The following is a 25,212-nucleotide window of genomic DNA, read 5'->3' on the forward strand; positions in this document are numbered from 1 at the left end:
GAGTTGGTACTGTGCCATCATTGAAAGGGTTTAAAATTATTTTTACCTAACAATGATTTAGGGTTTAACTTGATCACTGAATGTGAACTCACCAATGATCTGCAGTCTGATGCCGTCACTGTATTGTGGAGGTGGCTCTGTCGTCATACAGTAATAAAGTCCTAAATCATCATTGGTGACATTACTTATGAAAAGACGATGTTTACTTTGCACTGAATATTTCAGCTTAAATTCTTTACTGTAGTAAAAATTAGCTGAAGTTGTGGAAGAGAGTAATATAACAACCGGAGGATCTGGTAGCTTCAGTGATAACCAGTTAACCTCCTTTACATCAAGATCACAGTTTATAGTCACATTTTGACCCAAATCTGTTAGTTGATCTGTTAAAGACTCTGCAGCTTCACACCACATGAGCAGATCTGTGTAATAAACACACACACACACACACACACACACACACACACACACACACACACACACACACACACACACACACACACACACACACACACACACACACACACACACACACACACACACACCTTTAACATGATTATGCCATTAAACATTATAAATCATGGCATTAGTTCATACAAAGCACGTACAAAACATTCACAAACCACGTTAAACTCACAGACGTGAAGCTGCATGATCTTCATGATGGTAAAGCACTTCAGCATGATGCAGTCTTGATTTCTGCTGTGACTGAGTTAAAGCTTTAACCTAGAACTTTGAATAGGGGAATTTCAGCCACATCAAGAGGAAGTTGAGAGTCATGTTTGCACTGACCACATTTTGTAGAGTATTCCACTGTGCATTAGCCAAATTGTACACTATTCATATATATTTGCAATTCAATTAGCTTTCAGTGAGCAATGAACTATTACATTGTTGTAGTTACGTTAGTTATATCAATCGTTCACAACTGGTTTTACTTCAGAACCCAGATTTTGAACCAAAAGATTGTATCGTATACAAAAGTAACTAAAATCAAACTTTGACATTTATTGATATAACTGCATAGATCCACAAAATTGTTAACGTCAAAGCTGAACAGTAAAACTGAATTTTTTGTGTTTTTGTTTCTAAGCGTCTCTTGAATGTTGGTGGTTAATTGCTCTCTGCAGCCGATACACCACTAGCTCATTGTGGTCAGCACAAACCATGTTTATCCTCAATGCATGTGCATAGGTTGTATTTTTCTTTTACATTCTTAGTATAGTCAATGGGTTTTTTAACATCAGGTGTTCAAACCCGTGATGCTTTAACAGAACTAAGTTTGGTCTCTTTTTAAACAAGACACTCAGCAGATTATTGATGAAGCGAAATTGCTTTTAAGAAAATAAAAGTGTAAAAAAGTTATAGAAGTTTACTTTGAAGTAAATGTACTTTTTAGATTTTAAATGTACTTTTTACTTTTTAGGATTAGGGGTTTTAAAGGGTTGGTTCTGTGGGTTTTTTCTAGGCTTGGTTGTGTTTATGGGGCACAGTATAAGATGTCTTAATACTCCGTTTTTTTAAAATATTATATATTTGACCTTTATTCCACACAGCTGTCTCCACTGTCCTTTGAACGGCTTGCTTGCTTCCTGCTTCTATGAAGCCCATCCCTCCGAAAAACGCAATTCTCTTAGATCGGTTAGATGGCCAAATGTAGTTTCCTGTATTTTTATTGGCTGAAGTGCCAAGCACAGGTTGCCAGAAACCCCACGGCCCTTACCATAACAGGCAGAAGTCACATCTGCATAGACTAGTAAGGGTTTATGATGTCACCAACCCAGGAAAAGGCTCTTTGTAGTCCAAACTGGCCGTTTTTGTAGGCAATAAACGTTAAAAGACAATATCTCCGTTTGCATTGAACAATCAGCGCTGTAACTTTTGCAGATACTGTTTATGCTCAAGCAGCAACATTACACACTAACGAAAGTTAAAAAAGTGAAATCGCATGCAACCACCCCTTTAATAGGATTAATTTTGAGTCTTTGTGTTGTGTCTTAGCATATGGATCTGTCTCTCTTTGTGTTTTTCATGTGTTTCTCTTGGCCTCCTTGTTTGCCGTTACCACGCCCGCTTGTTTAGGCTACGTCTACACTAATCCGGATAAATTTAAAAACTGAGTTTTCGTCTAAAAGCGCTCCTCGTCCACACTATCATTTTCAATCGTTTTCCAAAAAATGTTCATCTGCACTGAAACATCTGAAAACGCTTACATCCCCGTACTGCGCATGAGCAAATCCAAGACGCTTCGACTTGCGTCATTTCCGCTACTCGTTTATTTACTCTTTGAAATTTTGCGGCAATGTCGAGAGAAGGCACTGAGTTTTTTAAATGGGTCGACAGTGAGGTGGAGTTGTTGCTGCGAGTAACACGTGAATATAAAGTGCTAAAAGCAAGTGAAAATGTAGACTGGGAGATGTGCCAAAATAAATACGGCGTGAATTGGTCATATGACTGCATCACATGGCTAAAAATCATACTAAAAATGCGTCATCGTATTAAAAAGCCTCCGTTTTCACAGTCCACACTACGACGCGAAAACAGCATTTTCAAATGTATCCGCTTTGGAGAGCGTTTTCAAAATGATACGTTTTCATTGACTTAAAACGCTGTCTCAGTGTGGACGGAAGGCCAAAACGGAGAGAGAAATATGCGTTTTCAAATGAAAACGTATTAGTGTGGACATGGCCTTAGTCTGGTCTAGTCCTTGTTTCACTAATTGTGCTCACCTGTTCCTCATGTGCTAATCCCTTTATATTGAGCTCCTTTCCCTCTTGCAGTCCTTTTCAAGTCCTATTAATATTTAGTCCTTCTGTCAGTTCTAGATTAGTATTTCTTTATTTTCAGTTTTTTTGTTTGTGGCAGGGTGCATCATACTGCTGAAAGAGGCCACAGCCACCAGGGAATACTGAAAGGGTGTGCATCTGCAACAATGCTTAGGTAGGAAGTACATGTCAAAGTAACATCCACATGGATGGCAGGATCCAGGGTTTCCCAGCAGAACATTGCCCAAAGCATCACACTAATGCTCACTGTTGGTGCTTTCGGCGGTGGACGGGGGTCATTATGGCTATGTCGCCCCATACGCAACAAACTGAGATGCACTGTGTATTCTGACACCTTTCTATCAGAACCAGCATTAACTTCTGGAGCAATTTGAGCTACAGTAGCTCGTCTATTTGATCGGGCCACACGGGCCAGCCTTCACTCCTCACGTGCATCAATGAGCCTTGGCCGCCCATGACCCTGTGGCTGGTTCACCACTGTTCCTTCCTTGGACCACTTTTGATAGATACTGACCACTGCAGACCGGGAACAGCCCACAAGAGCTGCAGTTTGGGAGGTACTCTGATAGTGAGACTGCGTTCATTAGAGACAAATTAATTGCTCTTATCATCTGACCGTGGTTGTATATCTCGATCTGTTACTCGATCTTAGCGCTGCATTCGATACTATCGACCACAACATTCTTCTGAATAGACTCTCAAAATGTTGGTAATGATGAAATTGCAGTGGCATGGTTTAATTGGTACTTATCTGACAGCTATCAGTTTGTAGAAGTAAATAATGATACTGGTCACAATCATCTGTGTTTGTTCACCTCATAATGTTATGCCTGATTGGTGTATAATGGATTACCCTGATTTTGGATTACTTGTGGTGACCTTAAATTCTTATTACCTTAATTAGTAATTTTAAGTGCAGCAAATTACATATTAAAGGTGCCCTAGAATGATTTGAAACAATATATTAAAATGTTCTCTGATATCTACATAAGGTATGTGGCTTATTTAAGGGCAAAAATTGTCCAGATACAGTTTTACAGGTCCATTTATAACCCTATAAATTGTGCCTAGGCTATTTGGAAGAGTCATGAATATTAATGTTGAGCTTGATCTGATTGGCTTATTTCAGCAGCTCACCGCAGTTCAGTTGTTCAGCAACGCGGCTCGTGAGTCCTGACCATAGACTGTAAAAAAATATGGACTTAGTGTCCGTGACGTCACCCATAGGATTCCGAATGAGTTATAAAAAAATTCACCTCCCTCACAGTTGTCATGAAGATCAAAATTAGCCTTATAAGCCAAAACCACAATTGGTTCCAGGCTGTAAACATGTTTTTTTCTGCATTAAAGTTGAGAATTTTAACATGGGGCTCAATGAGATTCTGCTCCCTTCTGGAGCCTGTGCCTAGTGGCCAGTTGAGGAATTGCAGTTTACATTACTTCCGTATTGGCTTCAAGAGAGATCGCGGGAGGTTGCCGCCCTGACCGTCCTGACAAAACACAGACCGACTGAATGACACTTTAAGCAGAACATCTCAAATGGAGATTGATGAAATGCAGCTTACTCTAAAAAAAAATGCTGGGTTAAAAACAACCCAAGTTGGGTTGAAAATGGACAAACCCAGAAATTGGGTTGTTTGAATGGGTCTATTTAATGGGTACAAACAACCCAATTTCTGGGTTTGTCCATTTTCAACCCAACTTGGGTTGTTTTTAACCCAGCATTTTTTAGAGTGTACTTGTTTATTGGTGTTTTCAGCTCATCTGCGCGCGAGAGAGAGCTCGCGCCGTACGGTTGCCAGATTTCAGTAAATAAATCCCCCAATCAGAGCTTTTCTGTGAAAAGAAACCTGTATACTATCCGGTGTTTTACCTAAACATGTCCAAACATGGCAACCATATGCACGCGAGCTCTCTTGCGCACGGAAGATCTGAAAACACCAATAAACAAGTAAGCTGCATTTTATCAATCTCCATTTGAGATGATCTGCTATATGGTGGAAAAGGTGACGTTTGCTAGAAGGATCAGGTAAGCAAAGTATCTACGGTTGTATTTTGTAATACAATATATTACCCTTTGTCATTAGATACAGTATTTAGTTTGGTATGGTACTTGGAGTTTCCTATTGTTACTGTACTAGCATCTTGCGTTATCTAGACAATGCTGTCTCTCTAAGAAACTTTCAATTTAATCAGAAGCTTGTTTAAACAGTTAATAAGAGGATAAATCGCTACATACTGCTTGCAGGAATACAGTTGCCCCTTTCTTCAGTTTAAGACGCTGAGTGAAGCTTGCTTGAAATGGGCCGAACAAACGAATGATTTTGAATTAAATTGTTGTGGTATTGGATTATAAAAAACAACAACCATGACTGTTGACATATGAAAAGTCTCACGTCTCCTGCAGCCTATGTGTCCATTGAAGGGGGGGGGGGGGGGGGGGGTTGAAATCCACTGCTGCTTCAATATACCTGTATATATTTATATCCTAATTAACTTCTTAATCAAAACTTTAATCAATATTTATCCTATATTATTATAATGATTCTATCCAGTTATGATTTTGCTTTGTTTCTTGTTTTCTAAAGTGTGTATTTGGTCTCTGAGGAGTGACTGAGGGTCTGGCCTAGAGATGTGTGATGTGTCACTAAACACTGGCAACAAGGTCGTGTGTTTGGATTTGAGGTATCACACACCCCTAACATGTCAGGAGTGCAGTAACAGCGTTTGCTCACTTAGCCCAGCTTCCAGATATGGAATATGGATTTGTCTTTCATTTAATTTATGTTTTATTCCTTTTATATTTCCTTTTAATGAAACACTAAAGACTCAAGATGAATATTGCCTGTACTATTGTGTGTCCCTCTCACTGAAAGAGAGCTCATGTTATCAGTATGTTTTGGTTAGAACTGGAGCTTAATCAGCTCCAACCTTGGAGAGACTGTGTATCTGTGTATGTGCGCAATATTCTGTGTTACAGATCAGAATGGTGTTCAATGGGCACCCTAAGAGATGGGTGGACTTGTTGTTCTGGGCAAGCTGGCGCCTGCTCCAGATCGGGAAGGTCACTACGGGCCTAATTCTGAGTGAAAGCATCAACAAGTGACACGTCAGTGGAAACTTGCATCAGATTAACTGACTCGAGTGGAAATTTACCATGACTGTGCATTGTCTCTGAGCCAATCAGAACCATCCACATTGCAGTAATGACGTGGATAAGACCTTGAAAACGGTATAACTGTTGGGACAACTGTATGTACGATAGGGCGAGGCAACGAGACGGTGAGAAAGGGAGCGCGGCCTACGAACTCCTTGTGAGACTTCAAGCTGGCTTCTGCTTTTGAAACTGCAAAATATTCTTAAGTAAATTTTTCTTTTAATTAATTGCAATCCTGACTCTGTCTTCATTTCTTCACTACTGGTCCTGGGTCATAAGCTGTTAACCCCTAACACCATGATCTGCATTTTCACTATCTTCAAGTGTCTTGTTTACCTGCACTCCTGATGATTCGGCTCCGTCAGTTCCGCCTGACAACGAGCATGTTTGGACAGATGCAAATGTTGGGGGCGTGCATATAAATGATCCCCAACACTTGCGTCACGGTTGGCCTTATGTTGAGAAGCACTTATTTTTCCGTGGTGTTTTTGATTCACAAGATGTACATATGAAGTAGACAATGGTGTTTGAGACTCACAGTATGTGATGTCCATGTACTCTCTTATAATTTCTCTCTTATAACTCTTATAATTTCACTATGGCAAGGTTGATAAAATTTTTCATTCTAGGGCACCTTTAAACTCATTTTCACAAACAAGCTCTAGAATCCTGAAAGATTACTTGCAAGCATAATTTCCCCCACACATATATTATTTGGAATAATGAAAACGTGTAATAAATAAAAAAAAATTCAAGGAATGGGTAAATCAAAATATTCATCTGTCTAGGGGAACTCCAAGGGGAACTTCTGTCTTTTTCTGATTTTGTGTTTGAAAGATGCTACAATTTCAGTAAAAGATTAAGTAAGGGGATTAAAAGTATTCCTGTAAGTTTATTTTTATTTTTTTGATTACATCACATTTAAAGGAACTGCAGTGAATGTATTTCAATGACTCATACAATGGCCCTGATATGTCACTAGACATTAAGAAATCATGTTAATTTCAGATACTTATATCTCTGACAACAGTAGTCCGGCCAGGATATTGTCATTATAAAGTTGTTGTCTCAGCCCTCAACTGATGTTTATGTTGACATGTTGTGTTTTGGGCTGAAGCTCCACCCTCCACCTAATCGACCAATCACGAAGTCAGTGGTGTTTGGGCGTCCGGGTTGCCAGATCATCCCTAGTTACCACAGCTGCAGCTACAAATGTTCCTGCTGATCCTGCAGCCTATCTGACAACCTCGAGTCAGGGGTGAGGGGGAGAGGGATAGTGATTGCAGTACCAGTTTTGGCCACAATCTTACATACACTTTATATGGCTGTTTAAACAGTTATATCCCTACACTTGCAATCAATGAAGATATTTTAGATAAGAAATGCAATGACTTCTTTATAATAAATACTCTTTCTTCAACTCAAAGAAACCTCCATAAAGCCCGATCTAAATGGAGTATGAATTTCTTCACAAACTTTAAATCCATAAAGAACTCCATTAAAAAATTGTTCATGGATTTTACCCTTGTAATTTATTCTTGGGCAGATTTTTCTGAGAATGTTTTCTTCAAGTTCTACATCAGTATTATCATTTCCCAGTCTTTTGGTCAGAAGTCACCATGTTAGTATTCTCCTGCTGTAACAAATTGGTAAAATGACAGCAAACATTGAATACATTTTCATTCTAAGGACGTTAATCTTAAACGTTACTTTGATTTCTGGGTAAATCTCATCTTCACAGAGCCAGAACAATTCACTGTAATCCCAATTATAGAAGGTTTCCCTTTTTACTTCCTTTAAAGGGTTAGTTCACCCGAAAATGAAATAGATGTCATTAATGACTCACCCTAATGTCGTTCCTCACCCGTAAGACCTCCGTTCATCTTCAGAACACAGTTTAAGATATTTTAGATTTAGTCCGAGAGCTTTTATGTTCCTTCATGAAAAAGTCTATGCACAATATACTGTCCATGTCCAGAAAGGGAATAAAAACATCATCAAAGTAGTCCATATGTGACATCAGTTAGTTAGTTAGAATCTCTTGAAGCATCAAAAATAAATTTTGGTCAAAAAAAAAAAAAAAAACGACGACGACTTTATTCAGCATTGTCTTCTCTTCCAGGTTTGTTTTCAATCCTCAAATAAAAATTTGAACTATTATGAATCAACGGATTGATTCATGATTCAGATCTGGTGTCAAACTGCAAAACTTCTGAAATCACATGACATTGGTGATCCGAATCATGAATCAATACGCTGACAGTTTGAATCTTAATTTGAGGATTGAACACAAACAAGGAAGAGAAGACAATGCTGAATAAAGTCGTAGTTTTTGTTATTTTTGGACTAAAATGTATTTTTGATGCTTCAAGAGATTCTAACTAACTAACTGATGTCACATATGGACTACTTTGATGATGTTTTTATTCCCTTTCTGGACATGGACAGTATATTGTGCATGGACTTTCATGAAGGAACATAAAAGCTCTCGGACTAAATATAAAATATCTTAAACTGTGTTCTGAAGATGAACGGAGGTCTTACGGGTGAGGAACGACATTAGGGTGAGGAGTAAATGACATCAGTTTCATTTTTGGGTGAACTAACCCTTTAATTCTGGTTCTCCTCATGTGTGAGTTACACTTATGTGGTATTTGCGGTCAAAAGTGACAGGACCCCTGAAATGTAACTGTCACCCCAGTCAAATCAATCTAATAGATTTTGTGACTAAGATTCGAGACTAAGGGCCAGATTTGCTAAACAGGTTACATTTTTTTTTTAAGCAGATTATCGCTATCTGGTGAGAGTAAAGAATGAAAACCATGTAATTGCTGTATACAGATCTCAATTCTCCTGTACATTCTTTAGTCTAGCCTTTTCAAATCATGCCCTCGTGTGTGTGTGTGTGTGTGTGTGTGTGTGTGTGTGTGTGTGTGTGTGTGTGTGTGTGTGTGTGTGTGTGTGTGTGTGTGTGTGTGTGTGTGTGTGTGTGTTCGTTTATATACCAAGTGCCATAAAAGTCACTTTTCATAGCATTCCGATCAATGTCATGCACAGACATTTTGAGGTTCAGTGGCCCAAACCAAAAAAAGTGCCACTATAAGGCAGTTGAGTATCCTCTTAATACAGAGAATAAATCACAAAAGCCAGCTGACTTTTCCATTTGTTGACATGACATGGTTAGATTCAGATGGTAAATCTGGTGTACACCTATAATCACCATTATTCATAATGAAACCATCATATTTAAAAAAATATATATTAATCAATAAATATATTTATTTGTTACTACTGTAAAACTTTATTATATTATTTTGGGGTCTCTTTCAATGTTTTCAGAATCTTTAGTGTTTTTTTTTTAGATTTTTATTTCAACATATTTTAATGAAAGTATATTTATTGAACAATAATAAAGTATTTTATTTATTAAAATAAACAGAACATTTTACAAACTTGGTATTAACTTAATTGTGGCAACAGATTGCAAGCAATATTATATCAATTAAATTCAACAAATAAGAATTGAGTAAGAATTAATAGCTTAAAGCTGCAGTCCATGTTTTTTTCTGTCACCCTCTGCAATTGCAGTTATTCGTGGAACTATTACTTCACATGAATTGTGCCACGGCACAGTGTGATGAATCTATTAATTAATTTCTAATTCAAATATCAACAAATTAATGTGGAGGAGAGGTGAATAGCTCCTTCTCATAGCTATCACAAAATAATAGACATTTACCATAATGCACAAAATGAGAGAAACAAAGAAAACTCTGTAACTCCATGAATTAAGCGAACAAGTGTGATGCTGTTACATAACCATTAATGTCTTACCTGTCCAGCAGAAAAAAACAGTCTCTGCGTCCGTTTTGAACCTCTTCAAAATACGGCGTTCACGCCACCATTCAAAAGCCCTTTTAATCCATGTTTTCACATGGGCCTGGTTCCAGTCTATTTTAGTGTTTTAGATAAGCTTAGTGAGAAAAGGCTATAAATGTGATGTAATGACACAAAGCTATGCTTGATTTTCATGCTTGAAATACTGACTTCAGGCACAGCTTTAGATGTAATCAGCAGAAGCATTAAATCTCCCTTATTACAAACCAGACTGACTTTATTTCTGTCTTTTCTCTACAGTTCTTATTGAGAATTAATAGAGGTTTAGATGTTGATGATTTATTGAAAATGTTTGGTCACCATTATGGGGATCAGTGTTTACTTTAGTTAGGCAGTTTGACTTGGCTTTTTGAGTTTGTGGTTTTTGCAACGTTGTTTACAAAAAAACAAACATAATTTGTTGCAAAGGAAGCCATGATACGATCAAAAGAACGTATTAAAGTTTGTATTACCTTGAGAAAAAAAATTATTGACTAGTCTCATAACTGATTAAAAGTAATTATTTGATATTAATACTTTTTTACTAACACGATTTTGTGAGCCCAGATCCCACTTTCTTAATTTTCATTTTTATAAACACTGTAGGAGTTTCTTTGCAACAAATTACATGCTTTAGCAAACACTAACAAAAATCACACACTGACATAAAAAGCCAAGAGTCAAACTGCCCAACTAAAGGAAACACTGATGGTGACCAAACATTTTCAATAAAGCATCAACATCTAAACATCTGTTAATTCTCATTTAGCCCCGTTGTGCCACTGTAAGATACAGCTTTGTAATAAAGTTCGTTGATGGGAAGGAAGGAGGCGGGAACCGGCAAACGTTTAACAACTTTTATTTCAAAATAAACAAAACGAAAGTAAACCGCGGGCAGCCCCTCACGGACGACTGCCCGCACACACATAACAAAACATAACATAAATCCAGGCCTGGTCCTCTCTCGTCTCGTCTGCCTTTGCTCCTCCTTTTATGCTCCCGTCCCTTGGCCGCGAGACGAGACCGGTGCGTCACGCAGCTGGTACTCATTACCACTCGTCACCGGCCCGCTCTCGCAGTCCCTCGCCACACCACAAACTTATTAAGAACATTTATAGTATATTATCTTTTTAATTGTGCACTATTAATAGTGCATGGCCATGGTTCCAATTAATTGTAATACATTTTGGTCACAATTAAGTGACCAAAGAGCACCAGAGGGTTAAGAAATTGTCATAAAACTTGAAATCAAAGGCCTTGAAAAACATATAACATCCTTAAAGGGGTCATATTATGGTACATGCACTTTTACAGGTTGATTGTATGGAAATGTGTGTTGGCAGTGCCTGTACACAACCATCCTACAATGATAAAAAAAAAAAAACAACAACATTAATCTCCTTATATGTTTTCCCCTGTCTCAAATCGAGCCGTTCGACCATGTGACGTCTCACACACACAACTCCCACGTCAGCGTTTCACCTCAGACCAGCCCTAAGCGAGCTCTGTCATCATCACAGTCCGCCATTGTTGATACGCTGGAGCAGAATGGCATCTCATGCCTGTTTCACACATACTCCGTTTGCAGTGCATATTTTTTCCCGTTCCCATGTTAACGGATTACAGCTTTCGCACTGCGCGCGGATGCGGTCCGTCAGTCCGTTCCAGGAGCGGTGTGTCTGCAGCAGTGCGGCGATCGTTTCCTCCGTACAGAGTCTATTTTTTGCTGTGCCTGTGCTGCTGCATTAAAGTGACAGAACACTGAAATAAACATGTACTGACGCGAAAATCTATATGCATTCACCACAGATGCATATAATTTAAAATATACTCGTTTCAAAGTCAACGCATGGCTTTTTGTCTCGACTAAAGCAAGGAAACGACACCTTACCTGGCATTTAGTGTTTAATATATTTATTGAATTTTTCAATTTAAACTTACAAAGACAAAATAATACACCAAACGGAAAACAAAAACAAAAAAATAAAATAGGAGCCCTCCCCAAAAACACAATTCCCTGCGCCCGCTGTCAATCACACACACACACACACAAAAATACAAATGAACCTTACCTGGCATTTAGGTTAAAAAAAAGAAAGTGCCATAATAGATAGCACTCGTCCTTTCTTGGAGGTGAAAAACAAAGTTTTTATGACCTGCAGGATTTATTTTTAAAGGGTTCAAAGACGAAAGAAAAGATGAAAGTCGGCTATTTTTAAATAGCCCATTGTAAGTTTCTAATTTAAATTGTTTGCGATTTTAGGCTATAACCTATGTTTAAATGTTTTGCCATGTGAGCTTAATCTAAAGTACTATATAAATATGAATTAATGAATTGAATAAAATTGTTTAATTGTAGTACGTTAAAACCTGATTTCTATGAGTAAATATATTATTGGTTACTTTAATAACACAAATTATTGCTGCCTTGAAGAACAAGCAGGTGAAGAAGATGATAAAGATGAAGCCGTCGCCGCTCCATTTCTCTCCTGAGGGCTCATCTTTACGAACTAATACAAAGCACCGCGAGATAATTCACATATGTGCAGGTCAGAGAGCACCTGTCCATCAAAAGCTCTTTATCCAATCAGAGTAGATCACTGTTAAGCCCGCCCCCACGAGAGGTTTGTGTCGAAACAGCAAACGGAAAAAACTAAGGAACATAAGCGAAATCTTTGGCAATGCATTCACAATCCACGATTTGCGAAAGCGAATCTTTGAAAAACATTAACGAAGAATGAAGCATACTGAATATCCTGTTACATTTGTGCGACTGGAACGGACTTTTTTCTGATATTTTGGGAGCAGACTGGAGCTTTAACTTTAATTTCTACATTTCCATAACTTATTATTTCACACCAACATAATTAATTGTTCTGCATCTGCTAGAGTGTGGGCGGGCTTTTGATATCTGCTCTACTTCCTGCGCTCTACTGCGCAACTCCGGTCCCGAAATCCATACTGCGCAGACTCTGCCCCAAGATGTCAGCGCCGTGCAGGCTGCCTGAAAGCTTCAAATCTGGCAAGCGGAAACGGATGATGCCGAGTCGTCCCTATTTTTTTACGGTCTATGGTTGAAACGTAATTTTTATGAATTATAATTACTTTTAACATTTAAAAACAGACATGTTAAAATCCCACAGTTTGTTTTGTATTCTAAAAAACTGACTGAATGCAAAACATTGGAATTTGAACATTTAAACAAAACAAACTAATTTAATTAATAAAATTAAACGTTTCAACCGTTTGGTGGAATTGGCAGACGTTCCCTTAGGCATCAAGCGCTGTGATCGCGAGTAAAAACGTTTTCGATTATAAATATGCAGCTATAATGCATGTAGGTGATTTTGAATTGATATTTCATGTCGATATACGGTTAAAACTGATCGTAGTGTTTATATCTTTGAAAGACCAGTGATGGGAATAACGGCGTTATGGATAAACGGCGTTAATTTTTTCACTAACGAGTAATCAAACAAATTATTGTTTCCCCCGTTACAATGTGGCGTTAGATAATTGAGCTCCCTGAAGCGGTTTTCATCCGAACAGGCGCGCACTCTGTCAGCGGACCTGCAGCTGTGGGTGTGTTTGTGTACCAGCGATCAGGAGTCAGAGCGATGGCACGTCCAATGACTTCAAAGGTAGCGTTCGCAAACTGGAATAAGCACTACTTTTCCCCCGTTGAGGTGAAAGGGAATGTTTACGTAATGTGCAACTTATGCCCAGAAGAGCCACGTCAGTGAACGCAAAGTGAGCTCCGCGACCAAAGGAGGAGCCACGAGATTAAAGCAACCAAAACTATGTTTTTCTCCACCGCAAACTCTTATCACCCAGAAATAATTTAACAAAATAATATCTAGATATCGTTGAGGACATGTTGCCGTTGTTAATATGATGGGAGTGTCTGCATTAAAAGACCCATATGGCAGATCAACGTGTTACTACATTTCTTTCCGATACGGTAGGAAATTAAACTAAATGTGGACGATTTTAGTGACGAATCTGCCGATGATTGACAGGGCAGATGGTAACTTTTTTTTTTTTTTTTTTTTTTGGATGCAGAGTCCGTTAAAGATGACGAACCATGACAACTGAACAATATAGGGAGCTGATTGAGACGCACCCGAAGTAGTGTCTCAAAGCTTGCATACTTTTCTGCTACACACTTAAAAGTATGGACTTTTTCTTGAAAAAAAAGTACGTTATATAGGCTACTTTTAGGTTGTAGTGAAGTAGCCGAATTGCGACGCAGCAGTCGAGCCCTTGTTGGCAGGGCGACCAGAGCTAATTTTGAAGTTCTCGTCGGCGGCGGGGAGAACACTTTACGGACTAATTTAACGTTACGCCATTGAAGAAGACAAAATATGTCCTCTATTTTTTTTTTTTGTATCTCTTAATAAGGCACTTTGCACGGTGTAATTGGACACTCCGATAGTGGACGGGCCATGCACTTTAAACTCGGTGGAGCTGAGGGAACAACTGCTGTGACTATGATTTATTAGTTTATTTTCCCACAACAGCTTTATTGTGTCGTAATATCATTAATGCATACATATGAATATCATTCAAACATCATTTGAAGTATATAGGCCTATATTGTATGAATTATACACATTGAAAATAGACCGAAATTCCAGAATCCTAGACATGCGAACTAGCGCTGTGAATGGGACATATAACGTTATAATTTTAACAAGATTTCCCCAATAATCATGCAAGAGTCCATTATTCCTGTATTCCGACAACAAAGCAATTGAACGCAAAGCTCGCATTCACTATTTATGCAGTGGGAATTAAGGACATTTCCGATTGCACGTTAGGCAGCATATATCGTTAGCCTCATAGCATAATTGCCCAGATCATATTGGACAAAAAATGATTTGGGCAATTATGCTATGCGGCTAACGATGTCCCGTGAAGCTTATGTGATGTTGATCAGCGTGCAAGAGGAGCCTCCGCGTAAAGCTAAAAAATTGAGGAGTCGCTTCTAGTACGCTGAATAAACAATGTTTTTTTTGTTGTCACGTAAAAAACGTATTCTTGCCCGCAAGTCTTTAACATATTTGCTCCTAAATATTAACTTTAGAGAACTGTATTTTGAGTTTACCACGAAAAGTCCAGGGGTGCGTCTCAATCAGTGCCCTAGTTCAGTAGTTAGGGCACTGATCAGGACATAAGTCAATGGGCTGAATCCCTAATCAGTGCCCTTACTGAACTAGGGCGCTGATTGAGACGCACCCCTGGAGTATTTTGCGACAGGCTTGAATTACGGCACGTTGCTAGCTGTCGTAAAACCGAAAGTTAACCTTTCGGAATTGAATCTCGCTGACGCCAAACCGCGTTTCTAGTCATTTTTAAAAAATAATACGGCAGACGTCCACATTTAAAATAAGAAACATTAGCTATCTATTTAACATTTAAGTCATGATAGTCAGGTACGTGATCTGGTTATTTTCACGTCAGAGCATTATAGAGAAAAAGTAAATAAATAAAAAAAATGAAATGGGCCTAAATGGTAACTGTGCTAACGCGGCTAAATGCAAACTTTAGTATAATTCCGTGGTTGCACACAGACCACCTGATACTAATAAGGCTAAGTAACTGGACAATGATAACATTTCTCACAAGTTTGAAGACCTCTTCTCTTAAAATGTAGATTCCGAACTGCTGCGGGTAACGTTAACACGAATAGCATGTCTGAACTTGTAGCTTATATATGACTATGCAATTGTTTCTATACAGAAAGATAGTCTACTATAAGTATAATACTTCGTCCACGTTAATGTGGATAATAAACTTTGTTTCAAAACGCTCTGTGCCTAACTTACACAGCACATGCTATTTTGAGCAATTTTCCACACAGAAACAAAAAAATGCTAAAAATCACCTGAATATTAAGCATCATAAAAACTCACTGAGAAAACAAAAACAAATGTATCCTGATTTGTGTATTTAAAGTTAACGTTATACTGTCATGTTTCTTGTTGCTTACAAATTCTATATTTCGATTACAGTGCCGTTGTATATTGCCATATTGTTTATGACAAGTACCGGTAACTTAAAGAAAATTGGGTTTCCCTGCATGAATGTTTTAGATAGAACATTAATGCCGTGTGCCCAACAAAGCGTTTTTTTCACACGGCTGGCTGGCGTATTCAATGTTTTCAAGGGGAGCGCCGCGCTTTTAGAACGACGTCGAGCGTAACGAGGCGCTGAGAATCTTCACATTCTTCAACTCTTGGCCAACAAACTATCTGTGAAAATATACTGACACACTCCCGCGGATATTCCGTACCATAACCAGCAAAGAGTCTCAACCAAAAAAAAAAAAAAACACGCTGCCCAAACTCTCAAGCGCGCACAGCGAGGCTTTCAGCACGCGGCCTCAGCGCCTCATTCTAAAAACGCCAGCCAGCCGCTTGAAAAAACAAAACGCTTTGGTGGACAGGCGTCCTAAGCCACGAGTTTTCCCCTGGTTTTTCCACAGGCTTTTCCATTCCAATACCGTTTAACGTTTAACCATTGCGCTCGAATCTCGCTGCAAAATAAAAAATAAGTTCAAAACTTTTTATAATCGCTCATAATTGCCTGCTGATAATTAAATAGTATGCTCTATTTAAACTGACCAGAGACTTTGATCCAGAAGCTTAAGCACATTCAATAGAAATGGCTTTGATTTGTGAAATATTTACTTTTCTGGAGTAGGAAGACTTCTATCTGTGTTTCTGTTAGTGTAATGTTTAAGGGTGAACTCTACAGACATAATTTGGCATAATGCTGTTTAACACAGTTTACAATAATGTACTAAGCAAGCACTTTAACAGCAGGAATGTGAATCGTTTTACATTGCTAAAAGTAATACTTCAATTATTTCTGTTTGCAGATGCTGTATTGTTTCATTTCATCTTTTATTGGTGATTAGTAAAGGTAAGCACTAAGGATCTTCTCATGATTATATGCGTTCATGATAAAGAATCAAACCTAGTTATAACAAACATGCATTAATTAATGTTTTTTTTATTGTGTGTGTGTGTGTGTGTGTGTGTGTGTGTGTGTGTGTGTGTGTGTGTGTGTGTGTGTGTGTGTGTGTGTGTGTGAAAGGGATAGATCACCCAAAAAAAGAAAATTAGCCTATGATGCTTTTCTGTCCCTCAAGCCATATTAGGTGTAACCTGACAAGCCAGACCTACGTCAAGATGTTTGGTCTGGAAACTCACCATTGACAGCTCAATCCGAGGGGCGGATAAACGGTTGTCTTTCAAACTCCCTCTGCACGCGATCGTATAGCACTACAACCAACCAGAGCAACGATGGTGAAACAGAGCTTGTTGATAGATTAAACTTTCGCCGTATCCGGTCAAGAAAACTCCGAACACATCTTCCCTTTTTTAGGAATGACTTTAGTGCCGTTCTTTGTTCTAAAAGGTTAAATCCAAGTCTTCCAGAGTCACGGTCAAAGCTGATTTGAAAGACCGCCGTTCGCCAGTTTCTGTGTTTACTAGAAGCACGCAAACGCAACTCGGCCGTCGTCATTATGGCCCCGCCCGCCGACTCTATACACGATGTGATTGGCCCAGCAAGAGTTTGCCGTTTATAGCTCAGAAGGGTATTGAGAGTTCCTAGACGACACTCGCGGGCAGATTAGATTTGCTGCCACTAGGGTGTCTAGATTTCTAGGCTTTATTAGGTGTATATGACATTCTTCCTTCAGACGAATAAAATCAGTTATATATAAAAAAATGAAGGCCTTTTAAAGTGAATCAATGGGATTGTATCCATATTTAAAACTTTACAAACTGTAAACTTTACAATGGAGCGGTGACTATAAAGGTTCACGGTTGTGCTTTGGAAGCAGGCGGTGAGTAAAACTGCTTTAAATATCTATGTTGTTGGCTATCGTCGCGTAAGTAAACATCAGTAAACAACACGATCGTATATAGTTAATTTATCAATGGAGCATGCAATGTATGGTGTGTGCTTAAATACATTTGTTTAGCTGACCAATATAGGTGTCAGTTTTTTTTATTGTAAAACCACCCAAACATAAACCTAGGGGGAGTTCACACAAAGCACATTCAGATGCGCTACTCCATTGTTTTTCTAATTAACACTTTAACACAGTCTGATGTGCAAAACTGTTTCGCTTGAGATTGCTAAGGTTTAGTCGCATACAATAGTCCATAAACCAAATCATGTCCTCATAAACCACGAGTAAAATCACAGTAAAGACACACAAATGTTGACAGGCCGCTAAATACAGTATACCACAGAGACGGACGTTCTGCTGTTGCTGTTTTTCCTGTTCAATTTATTTCAGCCTCTGGATCTGATTCTGGATCATATCTGTATTAGCTGAATCTGATTGATAGCCATGGTTTATTTAGGGTAACTGTTTCTTTTCCACGCTTGAGGACGTCACAGCTTTCAGAAGCTCTCGTGCAGTAGCTGCGCGCTCGTGAGCCCACACGATACGCCTCCATCCGCTCTGTTTTTTTCAAAAAAGAAACAGCCATTCACTGCCATTATAAAGCTTGAAGAGCCAGGACATTTCAGGACAACTCTGATTGTATTCATTCTGAAAGAAGAACGTCATACACCTAGAATAACTTAAGGGGGAGAAATTCATGGGCTAATTTTCCTTTTTGGGTGAACTAATCCTTTAACACCATGTTTCTTTATTACTGTAACTTCTTTTCTTTTTTCCCTATCAGTTTCTCTGCAGGTCAACGTTACGGGTTTAAGTGGCGGTTCTGTAATTTTACCGTGTTTGTCTAATGAACCTCAGCTTAAACTTCAAGAAATCAGAGTCAATTGGAAACATCATGACAGACTGAAAGTGTATGACATTAATAATGGTAAAGGCTCTGGAGAAGGACAAGATCCGGCATACAAGCACAGGACTGAAACCTTCCCTGAGAAGTATGAGAAGGGAAACCTCTCACTCAAACTCAACAATCTCCAATACAGTGACGCAGGAAAGTACCAGTGCTACATCATTGAGGAATCAGTCATCCGGACTGTGGAGCTACACATTGAAGGTTTGTGTTTGTGTGTTGTGCGTGTGTGTGTGTGTGTGTGTGTGGGGTGGGGTGGGGGGGGGGGGACTTGCCAATTAATAATTAAAGGGGTACTTCAGCGCTGGGAAGATAAATCTGTATTTAAACTGGGTCATCAATGCAGTAGAAATGTGAAATTATTTTTGAATTTGGTGTCTTCTAGACTGAGAAAAGACAGAAAATGTATTTTTGTCCCATGGGGATGAAAGACTACAATTCCCAGAATGCTTCGCTGCCCTGTGAGGCCATTCCCGGCAACAACTTCATTACTGTGACTGAGTTAGAGACACTACAATTAAAAACTGAACGTGTCTGTTCAATATAATGAGTGAGTCACCGCGCGAGTCTCACAGCACTGAGCACTAACTGCAGGAGTGATGAGAGCTGAGGTAATCGCGACTACACTCGCGGCATACATTCACAACGCGAGTTCAGTCTGGCGCGTTTCAGTTCATGCCTTTGCAAGCTTAACTTTCATAGAAATGAATTTGAGAAGTTAAAAGACTTACATTGCACACCATAGCTCCGTTTAAATGATCCTGTCTGCAAGCTGAGCTCTCCCTGCAAGCTGAGTGTAATCTCCCATCCCCCAATGCCGGATTCAAAACATGCGGAAATGGCTCCCTCTGCTGGCTGTAGTCTTTAGCCTCTGGGCAAACATTCCTCCTATGATGCAAAAATTGTCATTTTGCATCATAGGAGGAATTTTTCCAGAAATAAAATGCATAAATCTCTCGTCTCAGGGAGATATGAGAGGGGAAAGCACAATAATTTGAATATTCTCCAGGGTTTCTACTGATACAAAGCCATATGCTAATCGCTGAAGTAACCCTTTAAACAAACATTGATTATAACAGTTTTTACAATATATGGCAATATATTGCTATAAGTAATTTAAATGTATTTAATCTCTCATCTAACTAACTCTCATGACATTATTAGTAGACGGTAGGGTTAGTAGAATAAAGCCGGGGACACACAGAATGTTTCAAACTAGTAAAACTAGTCTTTCAAAGACTGAACTAAGAACACATTTACAGACTTTCCTTCGACTGGAGCGGATTTTAATCTTTGGCAGTCAGAGAACAGCACAAACGTTTACGACGGAGCCAGACTGCTATAAACCATTTCATCGGATGAACACGCATTGCCACGGTTACGGTTACGCCTGGCCCGAAGTTAACTTCTTCAGGTCTATGTTTGTTGAATAAAGTCGTTTTTATCGGTCTGGCTAGTGGATAGTATGGCGCACTCAATAGAAACACATTTTTGACGTACTATTCTTGGATAAAATAAATATTAACAATCAAGACAGGACATTTACTTGTTATTTATTTAGCTTGTTATCATAAATAATCTACTGTTAGAGGTAACTTATTTTGTCTGCGTTTACACTTGGCATATGCGATTGCCGATCGGCTCATCAGTCGATCAGGACACAGCACGTTTACATTTGATCACGTCAAGTTGTCGCCATCTGGATAACTGACCGTTTATGTTTACCGCTAAATATTAATAGGCCTTTATCACGGAGTGTAAAACAACTTTTGCTTCCTCTATCAATAACAGTGCCCATAGAGCACGTGATTTTTGTGATGCATTCATACCGCAGTCTCAAATAGGGTTCATCTACGAGTTTAAGTTTCCCAACATTAATTTTATATTATGGAAGAAAGAAATGTTATTCCAACGCACCGCATGATTGAAAGGCGAGCACGCTCGCATTTAACGGCATTACACGGTCCTTACACATACACACACACACACTTTAAATCTTTTTACAATCTTGCTTATTTTAAAAAAACTGATAGTGTCCAAGAAACAGTGACGTCATCTGCAATATCCGTGCAAATATTAAACAGAAAAATATTAAACTAGCAATCGTTGTGAGGAGGACTGGCAATGACTGTTTCTTAAATTCTAAGACTAGAATCTTAAAATACAGCACACTGCATGATTTTGACACAGACTGTAAACACAGAGACAACGCAACTGTCCCTGATTCAGCGCTTTTGAGCATAATTAGTCGTAACAACCAAAGTCCATTCATAATCGGCCTAACAGTCGTTAGGTGTGTCCTCGGCTTTAGTTAACATTGTGTTGCAGTTACTTATAGTTAGTGAATGTCTGTTGGAGAACCATGAAAATAGTGTTTGAAGATATTAGGGCTGCACAATTAATACAATTTTCTAATCATGATTATTGATGCCCTACGAGGCCACTCCCACTGATTACATCACTTGCCCACCGCAGCACTACCTCACCATCGTTTTGATTTTTATAGTAATAAAAAACATTTAGTTCAGTTAGAGAACAGACACTACAATTAAAAACTGAACGTGTCTGCTCAAGTCACAACACAAACCAGAGTCCTGCACGGGTCCATTTTTGGAGACCCGCCCCCGCCCGTACCCAAGGTTTAGCACCAGATCCGACCTGTGACCCGTGAAAATATCAAAATTAAATCCGCACCCGCCCAGACCCGTTAATATTTGGCCCGTGACCCGACTCGTGCCCGCGATAAATCACACACGCTAAAAGCATTCAAATTAAAATGCTTTATTTTTTATCCTGCACCTCTCTCAACATCAACAGCGTCATGAATTGGCTAATGAAACAGGCAAAAGTGCCTTTAAAGACTTGTTGTCAACAATTTCATATACTCCACTCACCAACTCTACTATTTTGCAAGTTCTCCCACTTGGAAATCATGGAGGGGTCTGAAATTGTCATAGTAGGTGCATGTCCCCTGTGAGAGACATAACCTAAATACAAAATACCTTAATACATACATACTAGGGCTTCACATGTTCAAGTTTTTCATTAACCGTTAACCGAGGCCCTTAGCGGTTAATACTCAGTAAACCATAGTGTGAGTCGGTTATTATTTTTAGTTTATTAAGTTGACGACCGCCATCTCCGTAGTGAACGCGCCTATAGAGAGAAATGCACATCATGGATTACATGATTAAATTATTATTTTACATTAGATTTACATTTCAGAAACAAAATTATATATATATAATTTTGTTTCTGAAATGTAAAACCACCAGCAGAGACATATTAATTATTTTATGTATAAAATATGTATAGATTTATGCATATATGCTTTTTAAATGTGGTTTTGGGTTGGATTTCAGAACTTGAATTTGAATTCTCTGACTGAGCGCAAACATTTCAAGATTAATAAAGATTATTACTCTCTGTTTTCAGTGCCTTTCCAGAAGACCATTAAAGGTAAAATTGGAGGCTCTGCTGTTTTACCTTGTTTTGCTAGAAAGCGTCCGCGTGCAAATGAAGACATTACATTCAAATGGAGGAGACACAATGAGACCCTGAATGTGGTTGACATTATTAAGGGTAAAGTCTCACAGGATTCAGCATACAAGAACAGAACTGAAATTTTACCCGAGTATCTGAATGGAAGCTTCTCTCTCAAACTCAACAACCTTCAGCGCAATGATGCGGGACAATACAGATGCTACATCACAAATGAATTACTAATTCACAGTGTGGAACTAGGTTTGTGAATAATAAGTTTGATTTATGTAAAGGGTTAGTTCAGCCAAAAAAGAAAATTGTCATGAATTCCTCACCCTCACGTCGTTCCAAACCCCTAAGACCTCCGTTCATCTTCAGAACACAAATTAAGATATTTTGATGAAGTCCAAGAGCTCTCTGACCCTTCATAGACAGCAATTAAATTAACACTTTTTTATTGTCAGAAAGATAGTCAAGACATTGTTAAAATAGTAATAAAAAAAACCTGTAATGTTATTAAAGGAACACTCCACTTTTTTTGAAAATAGGCACATTTTTTAACTTTACTAGAGTTAAACAGTTGCGTAATATCGTTGCGCCACTCCAACCATGGTACGGCAGCAAAGTTCCTTGATTATTATGCAGGAATGAGAGTATAGTTACCTTGCCATATCGGTCTAGAAAATCACAACTTTTCATTTTCCATCGGTCTTAGTACACGATGTAACTAGAGAAGAGTCAAGTTTTAAATAGGAAAAAGTTTTTAGTTTTTTAGTTTTTGAGTAAGATGCTATTGGTCTAATCAGATTCAATGAATTATGCTGAGCTATGCTAAAATTGCTACCGCCAAAACCAGAGATCGGCTGAATGGTTTCTAAAACGGTAAAACTCAACTGTTTAGCTCTAGGGGATTTGGAAAATGAACTTAAAGGAGTGTTCCTTTAAGCAACATTAATAGTTTTTGGAGTCAGAAATATCTTAATTTGTTTTCCGAACATGAAAGGAGGACTTTCGGGGTTTGGAACGACCTGAGGGTGAAGAATTAAATGGCACAAATAATTTAGAAATAATTTTAGAAATAATTTAGAAATGTATATATATTTTTTATGAACTTAAGCTAAAGTTTGTTAGGTTGATTTTAATATAATGACAAATAAATGTTTAAAAATATATTTTGAGAAATCTTTTCATCTGTTTTTACTCAACCTAACGTTACTGTCTTTGTGTCCTGCAGAAGTTAACCAAGGAGCACAATCAAGACCAGAGAAAATTTTACTTTTAGTGCCTTTTCTTTCTGTTTCCGTTCTGCTCTTTATGTGAGTATTATTTGTCCACAGTATTGCAATGTGTTTGTTTCTTTGGGGTTGTAGTGTGAAAGAATGGGAGAAAGAAGTTTGTGTGAGGTGGACCATGGTAACGACAAACCCCATTATCATATGCTGCACTGTCTCTGTTTGGCACATTGTATGGCTTGCTATATCATAAGCAGTGTGGAGGAAGTACTGAATCTCAGTACTTAAGTAAAAGTACAAGTAACCAGAAATATATTTACTTTGGTAAAAGTAGAAGTACTACAACGACAACCCTACTTAAGTAAAAAGTAAAAAGTACCTGATTTTAAATGTACTTTAAGTATTAAAAGTAAAAGTACTTGCATAAAAATGTATTCTCTTAATGTCTAATTCTAATAATGAAAAAGAAGAAAACAGTATGAGCGGAGGCATTTTAATTGAGTTAGTTTTGGGTTAATGTAATTGTTCTTACCATCTGTTGCCTAGTTTACATTCTGACTTAATTCTGGTTATCTGCAAAGTTAAATGTCATTTTTCTGAAGCAACATTCTCATCAGCTTTGATGTATTTAAATCTTCATATTAATGATATTTTTACCTTTTATAAAGGACATTTTCCCCTAATCTCATTAAATATAGGCTTTGCTTCAGCTTTGATTAATAAATTAAATTAGAATAAGATACAATAGGTTTGTTACCAATCAAAGTAAATAATTAACACTGAAAAAATTACAACTGCACTAAATAATGCTGAGATTGTTTTAACTAAAAAAAAAGTTAACTAAACCACCAGTAGATGGCGGCAGGTGAATCTTTGATTCAGTAACGCACTAGTGATGGGAAGTTCGGTTCTTTTCCGCGAACCGGTTCTTTCGGACAGTTCGTTTCAATGATCCGGTTAAAAAAACCGGATCACCGGTTCTTTTACGTCTTTACGTAATGACGTCATTTCTATCATCCCGGCGGATGAAAATACATTCAAACACATCCATATAAAGTATTTCTAATCAAAACTTAGTATAGTAATAATTATAATTGACATCATCATTATCTTGGAAACATTTTTTCATTTATGTTTTGCAACAGCACTAAATACAGTTTAGTACAGAACTGAATCGATTGTTACAACATCTACTTCAAGATATTAGTTTTATTTCTAGTTTGAGAGACTGTCACTGTCGTGCAAACACTGATGTTTTACACGGATTAAATAAACTTACATTGACATAATACTTACACAAATCCTCAGTGTTCACCCGTGCTCATGTATTATCAGCATCAGCTGTCCCAGTCCGAGAGAAACAGTTCGGTTACGACGCTATCACGCATGCTCAGTATCTCTGCTCACAGGTTCTCAGAATCGAACATGTCCGAAAGATCGAACGTGTCCGATAGAAACGGTTCTCGATTCTGTACCGGTGATCCGTTGCAACCGGTCGATCTGACTCGAGAACCGCTGTATCAGTGTGTGTGTGTGTGTGTGTGTGTGTGTGTGTGTGTGTGTGTGTGTGTGTGTGTGTGTGTGTGTGTGTGTGTGTGTGTGTGTGTGTGTGTGTGTGTGTGTGTGTGTGTGTGTGTGTGTGTGTGTGTGTGTGTGTGTGCTGAGCACAGGGTGCTGAGCTGCGAACTGCTGCAAGCTGAATAGTCTATATCAAACCTACTGTTTTGATTACATCTATTTTAAAATCTTTATCGACTTAGAAATTAAATAAGATAAAAGCTGTTCCTGAAAATATCATGCATTATTGATAAAACAAATAAATGTTTAATTTGACCGTTTTACAATCT

At 38.3% G+C, this 25,212-nt stretch overlaps 1 protein-coding gene across 1 annotated transcript; it reads left to right on the forward strand.

Annotated features, from left to right (window-relative positions):
- The first annotated feature begins 15,097 nt into the window (after nucleotides 1-15,097).
- Nucleotides 15,098-24,751, forward strand: LOC137040556 (V-set domain-containing T-cell activation inhibitor 1-like). The gene is made up of 5 exons (XM_067416290.1): nucleotides 15,098-15,251; nucleotides 16,700-16,743; nucleotides 18,528-18,854; nucleotides 22,086-22,394; nucleotides 23,368-24,751. Exons 1-5 carry the CDS (start codon nucleotides 15,241-15,243, stop codon nucleotides 23,451-23,453), a joined length of 777 nt encoding a protein of 258 aa, XP_067272391.1. The 5' UTR covers nucleotides 15,098-15,240; the 3' UTR covers nucleotides 23,454-24,751.
- Nucleotides 24,752-25,212: the final 461 nt, after the last annotated feature.

Source organism: Pseudorasbora parva, chromosome 14 (assembly GCF_024679245.1).
Source record: "Pseudorasbora parva isolate DD20220531a chromosome 14, ASM2467924v1, whole genome shotgun sequence".
NCBI lineage: Eukaryota > Metazoa > Chordata > Actinopteri > Cypriniformes > Gobionidae > Pseudorasbora > Pseudorasbora parva.

Excerpts from the sequence above, each read along its gene's own strand:
- LOC137040556 (XM_067416290.1), top strand. Across the intron at positions 18,855-22,085 it reads TGTGGAGCTACACATTGAAG|TGCCTTTCCAGAAGACCATT; the intron begins GTTTGTGTTTGT and ends CTCTGTTTTCAG. Across the intron at positions 22,395-23,367 it reads AATTCACAGTGTGGAACTAG|AAGTTAACCAAGGAGCACAA; the intron begins GTTTGTGAATAA and ends TGTGTCCTGCAG.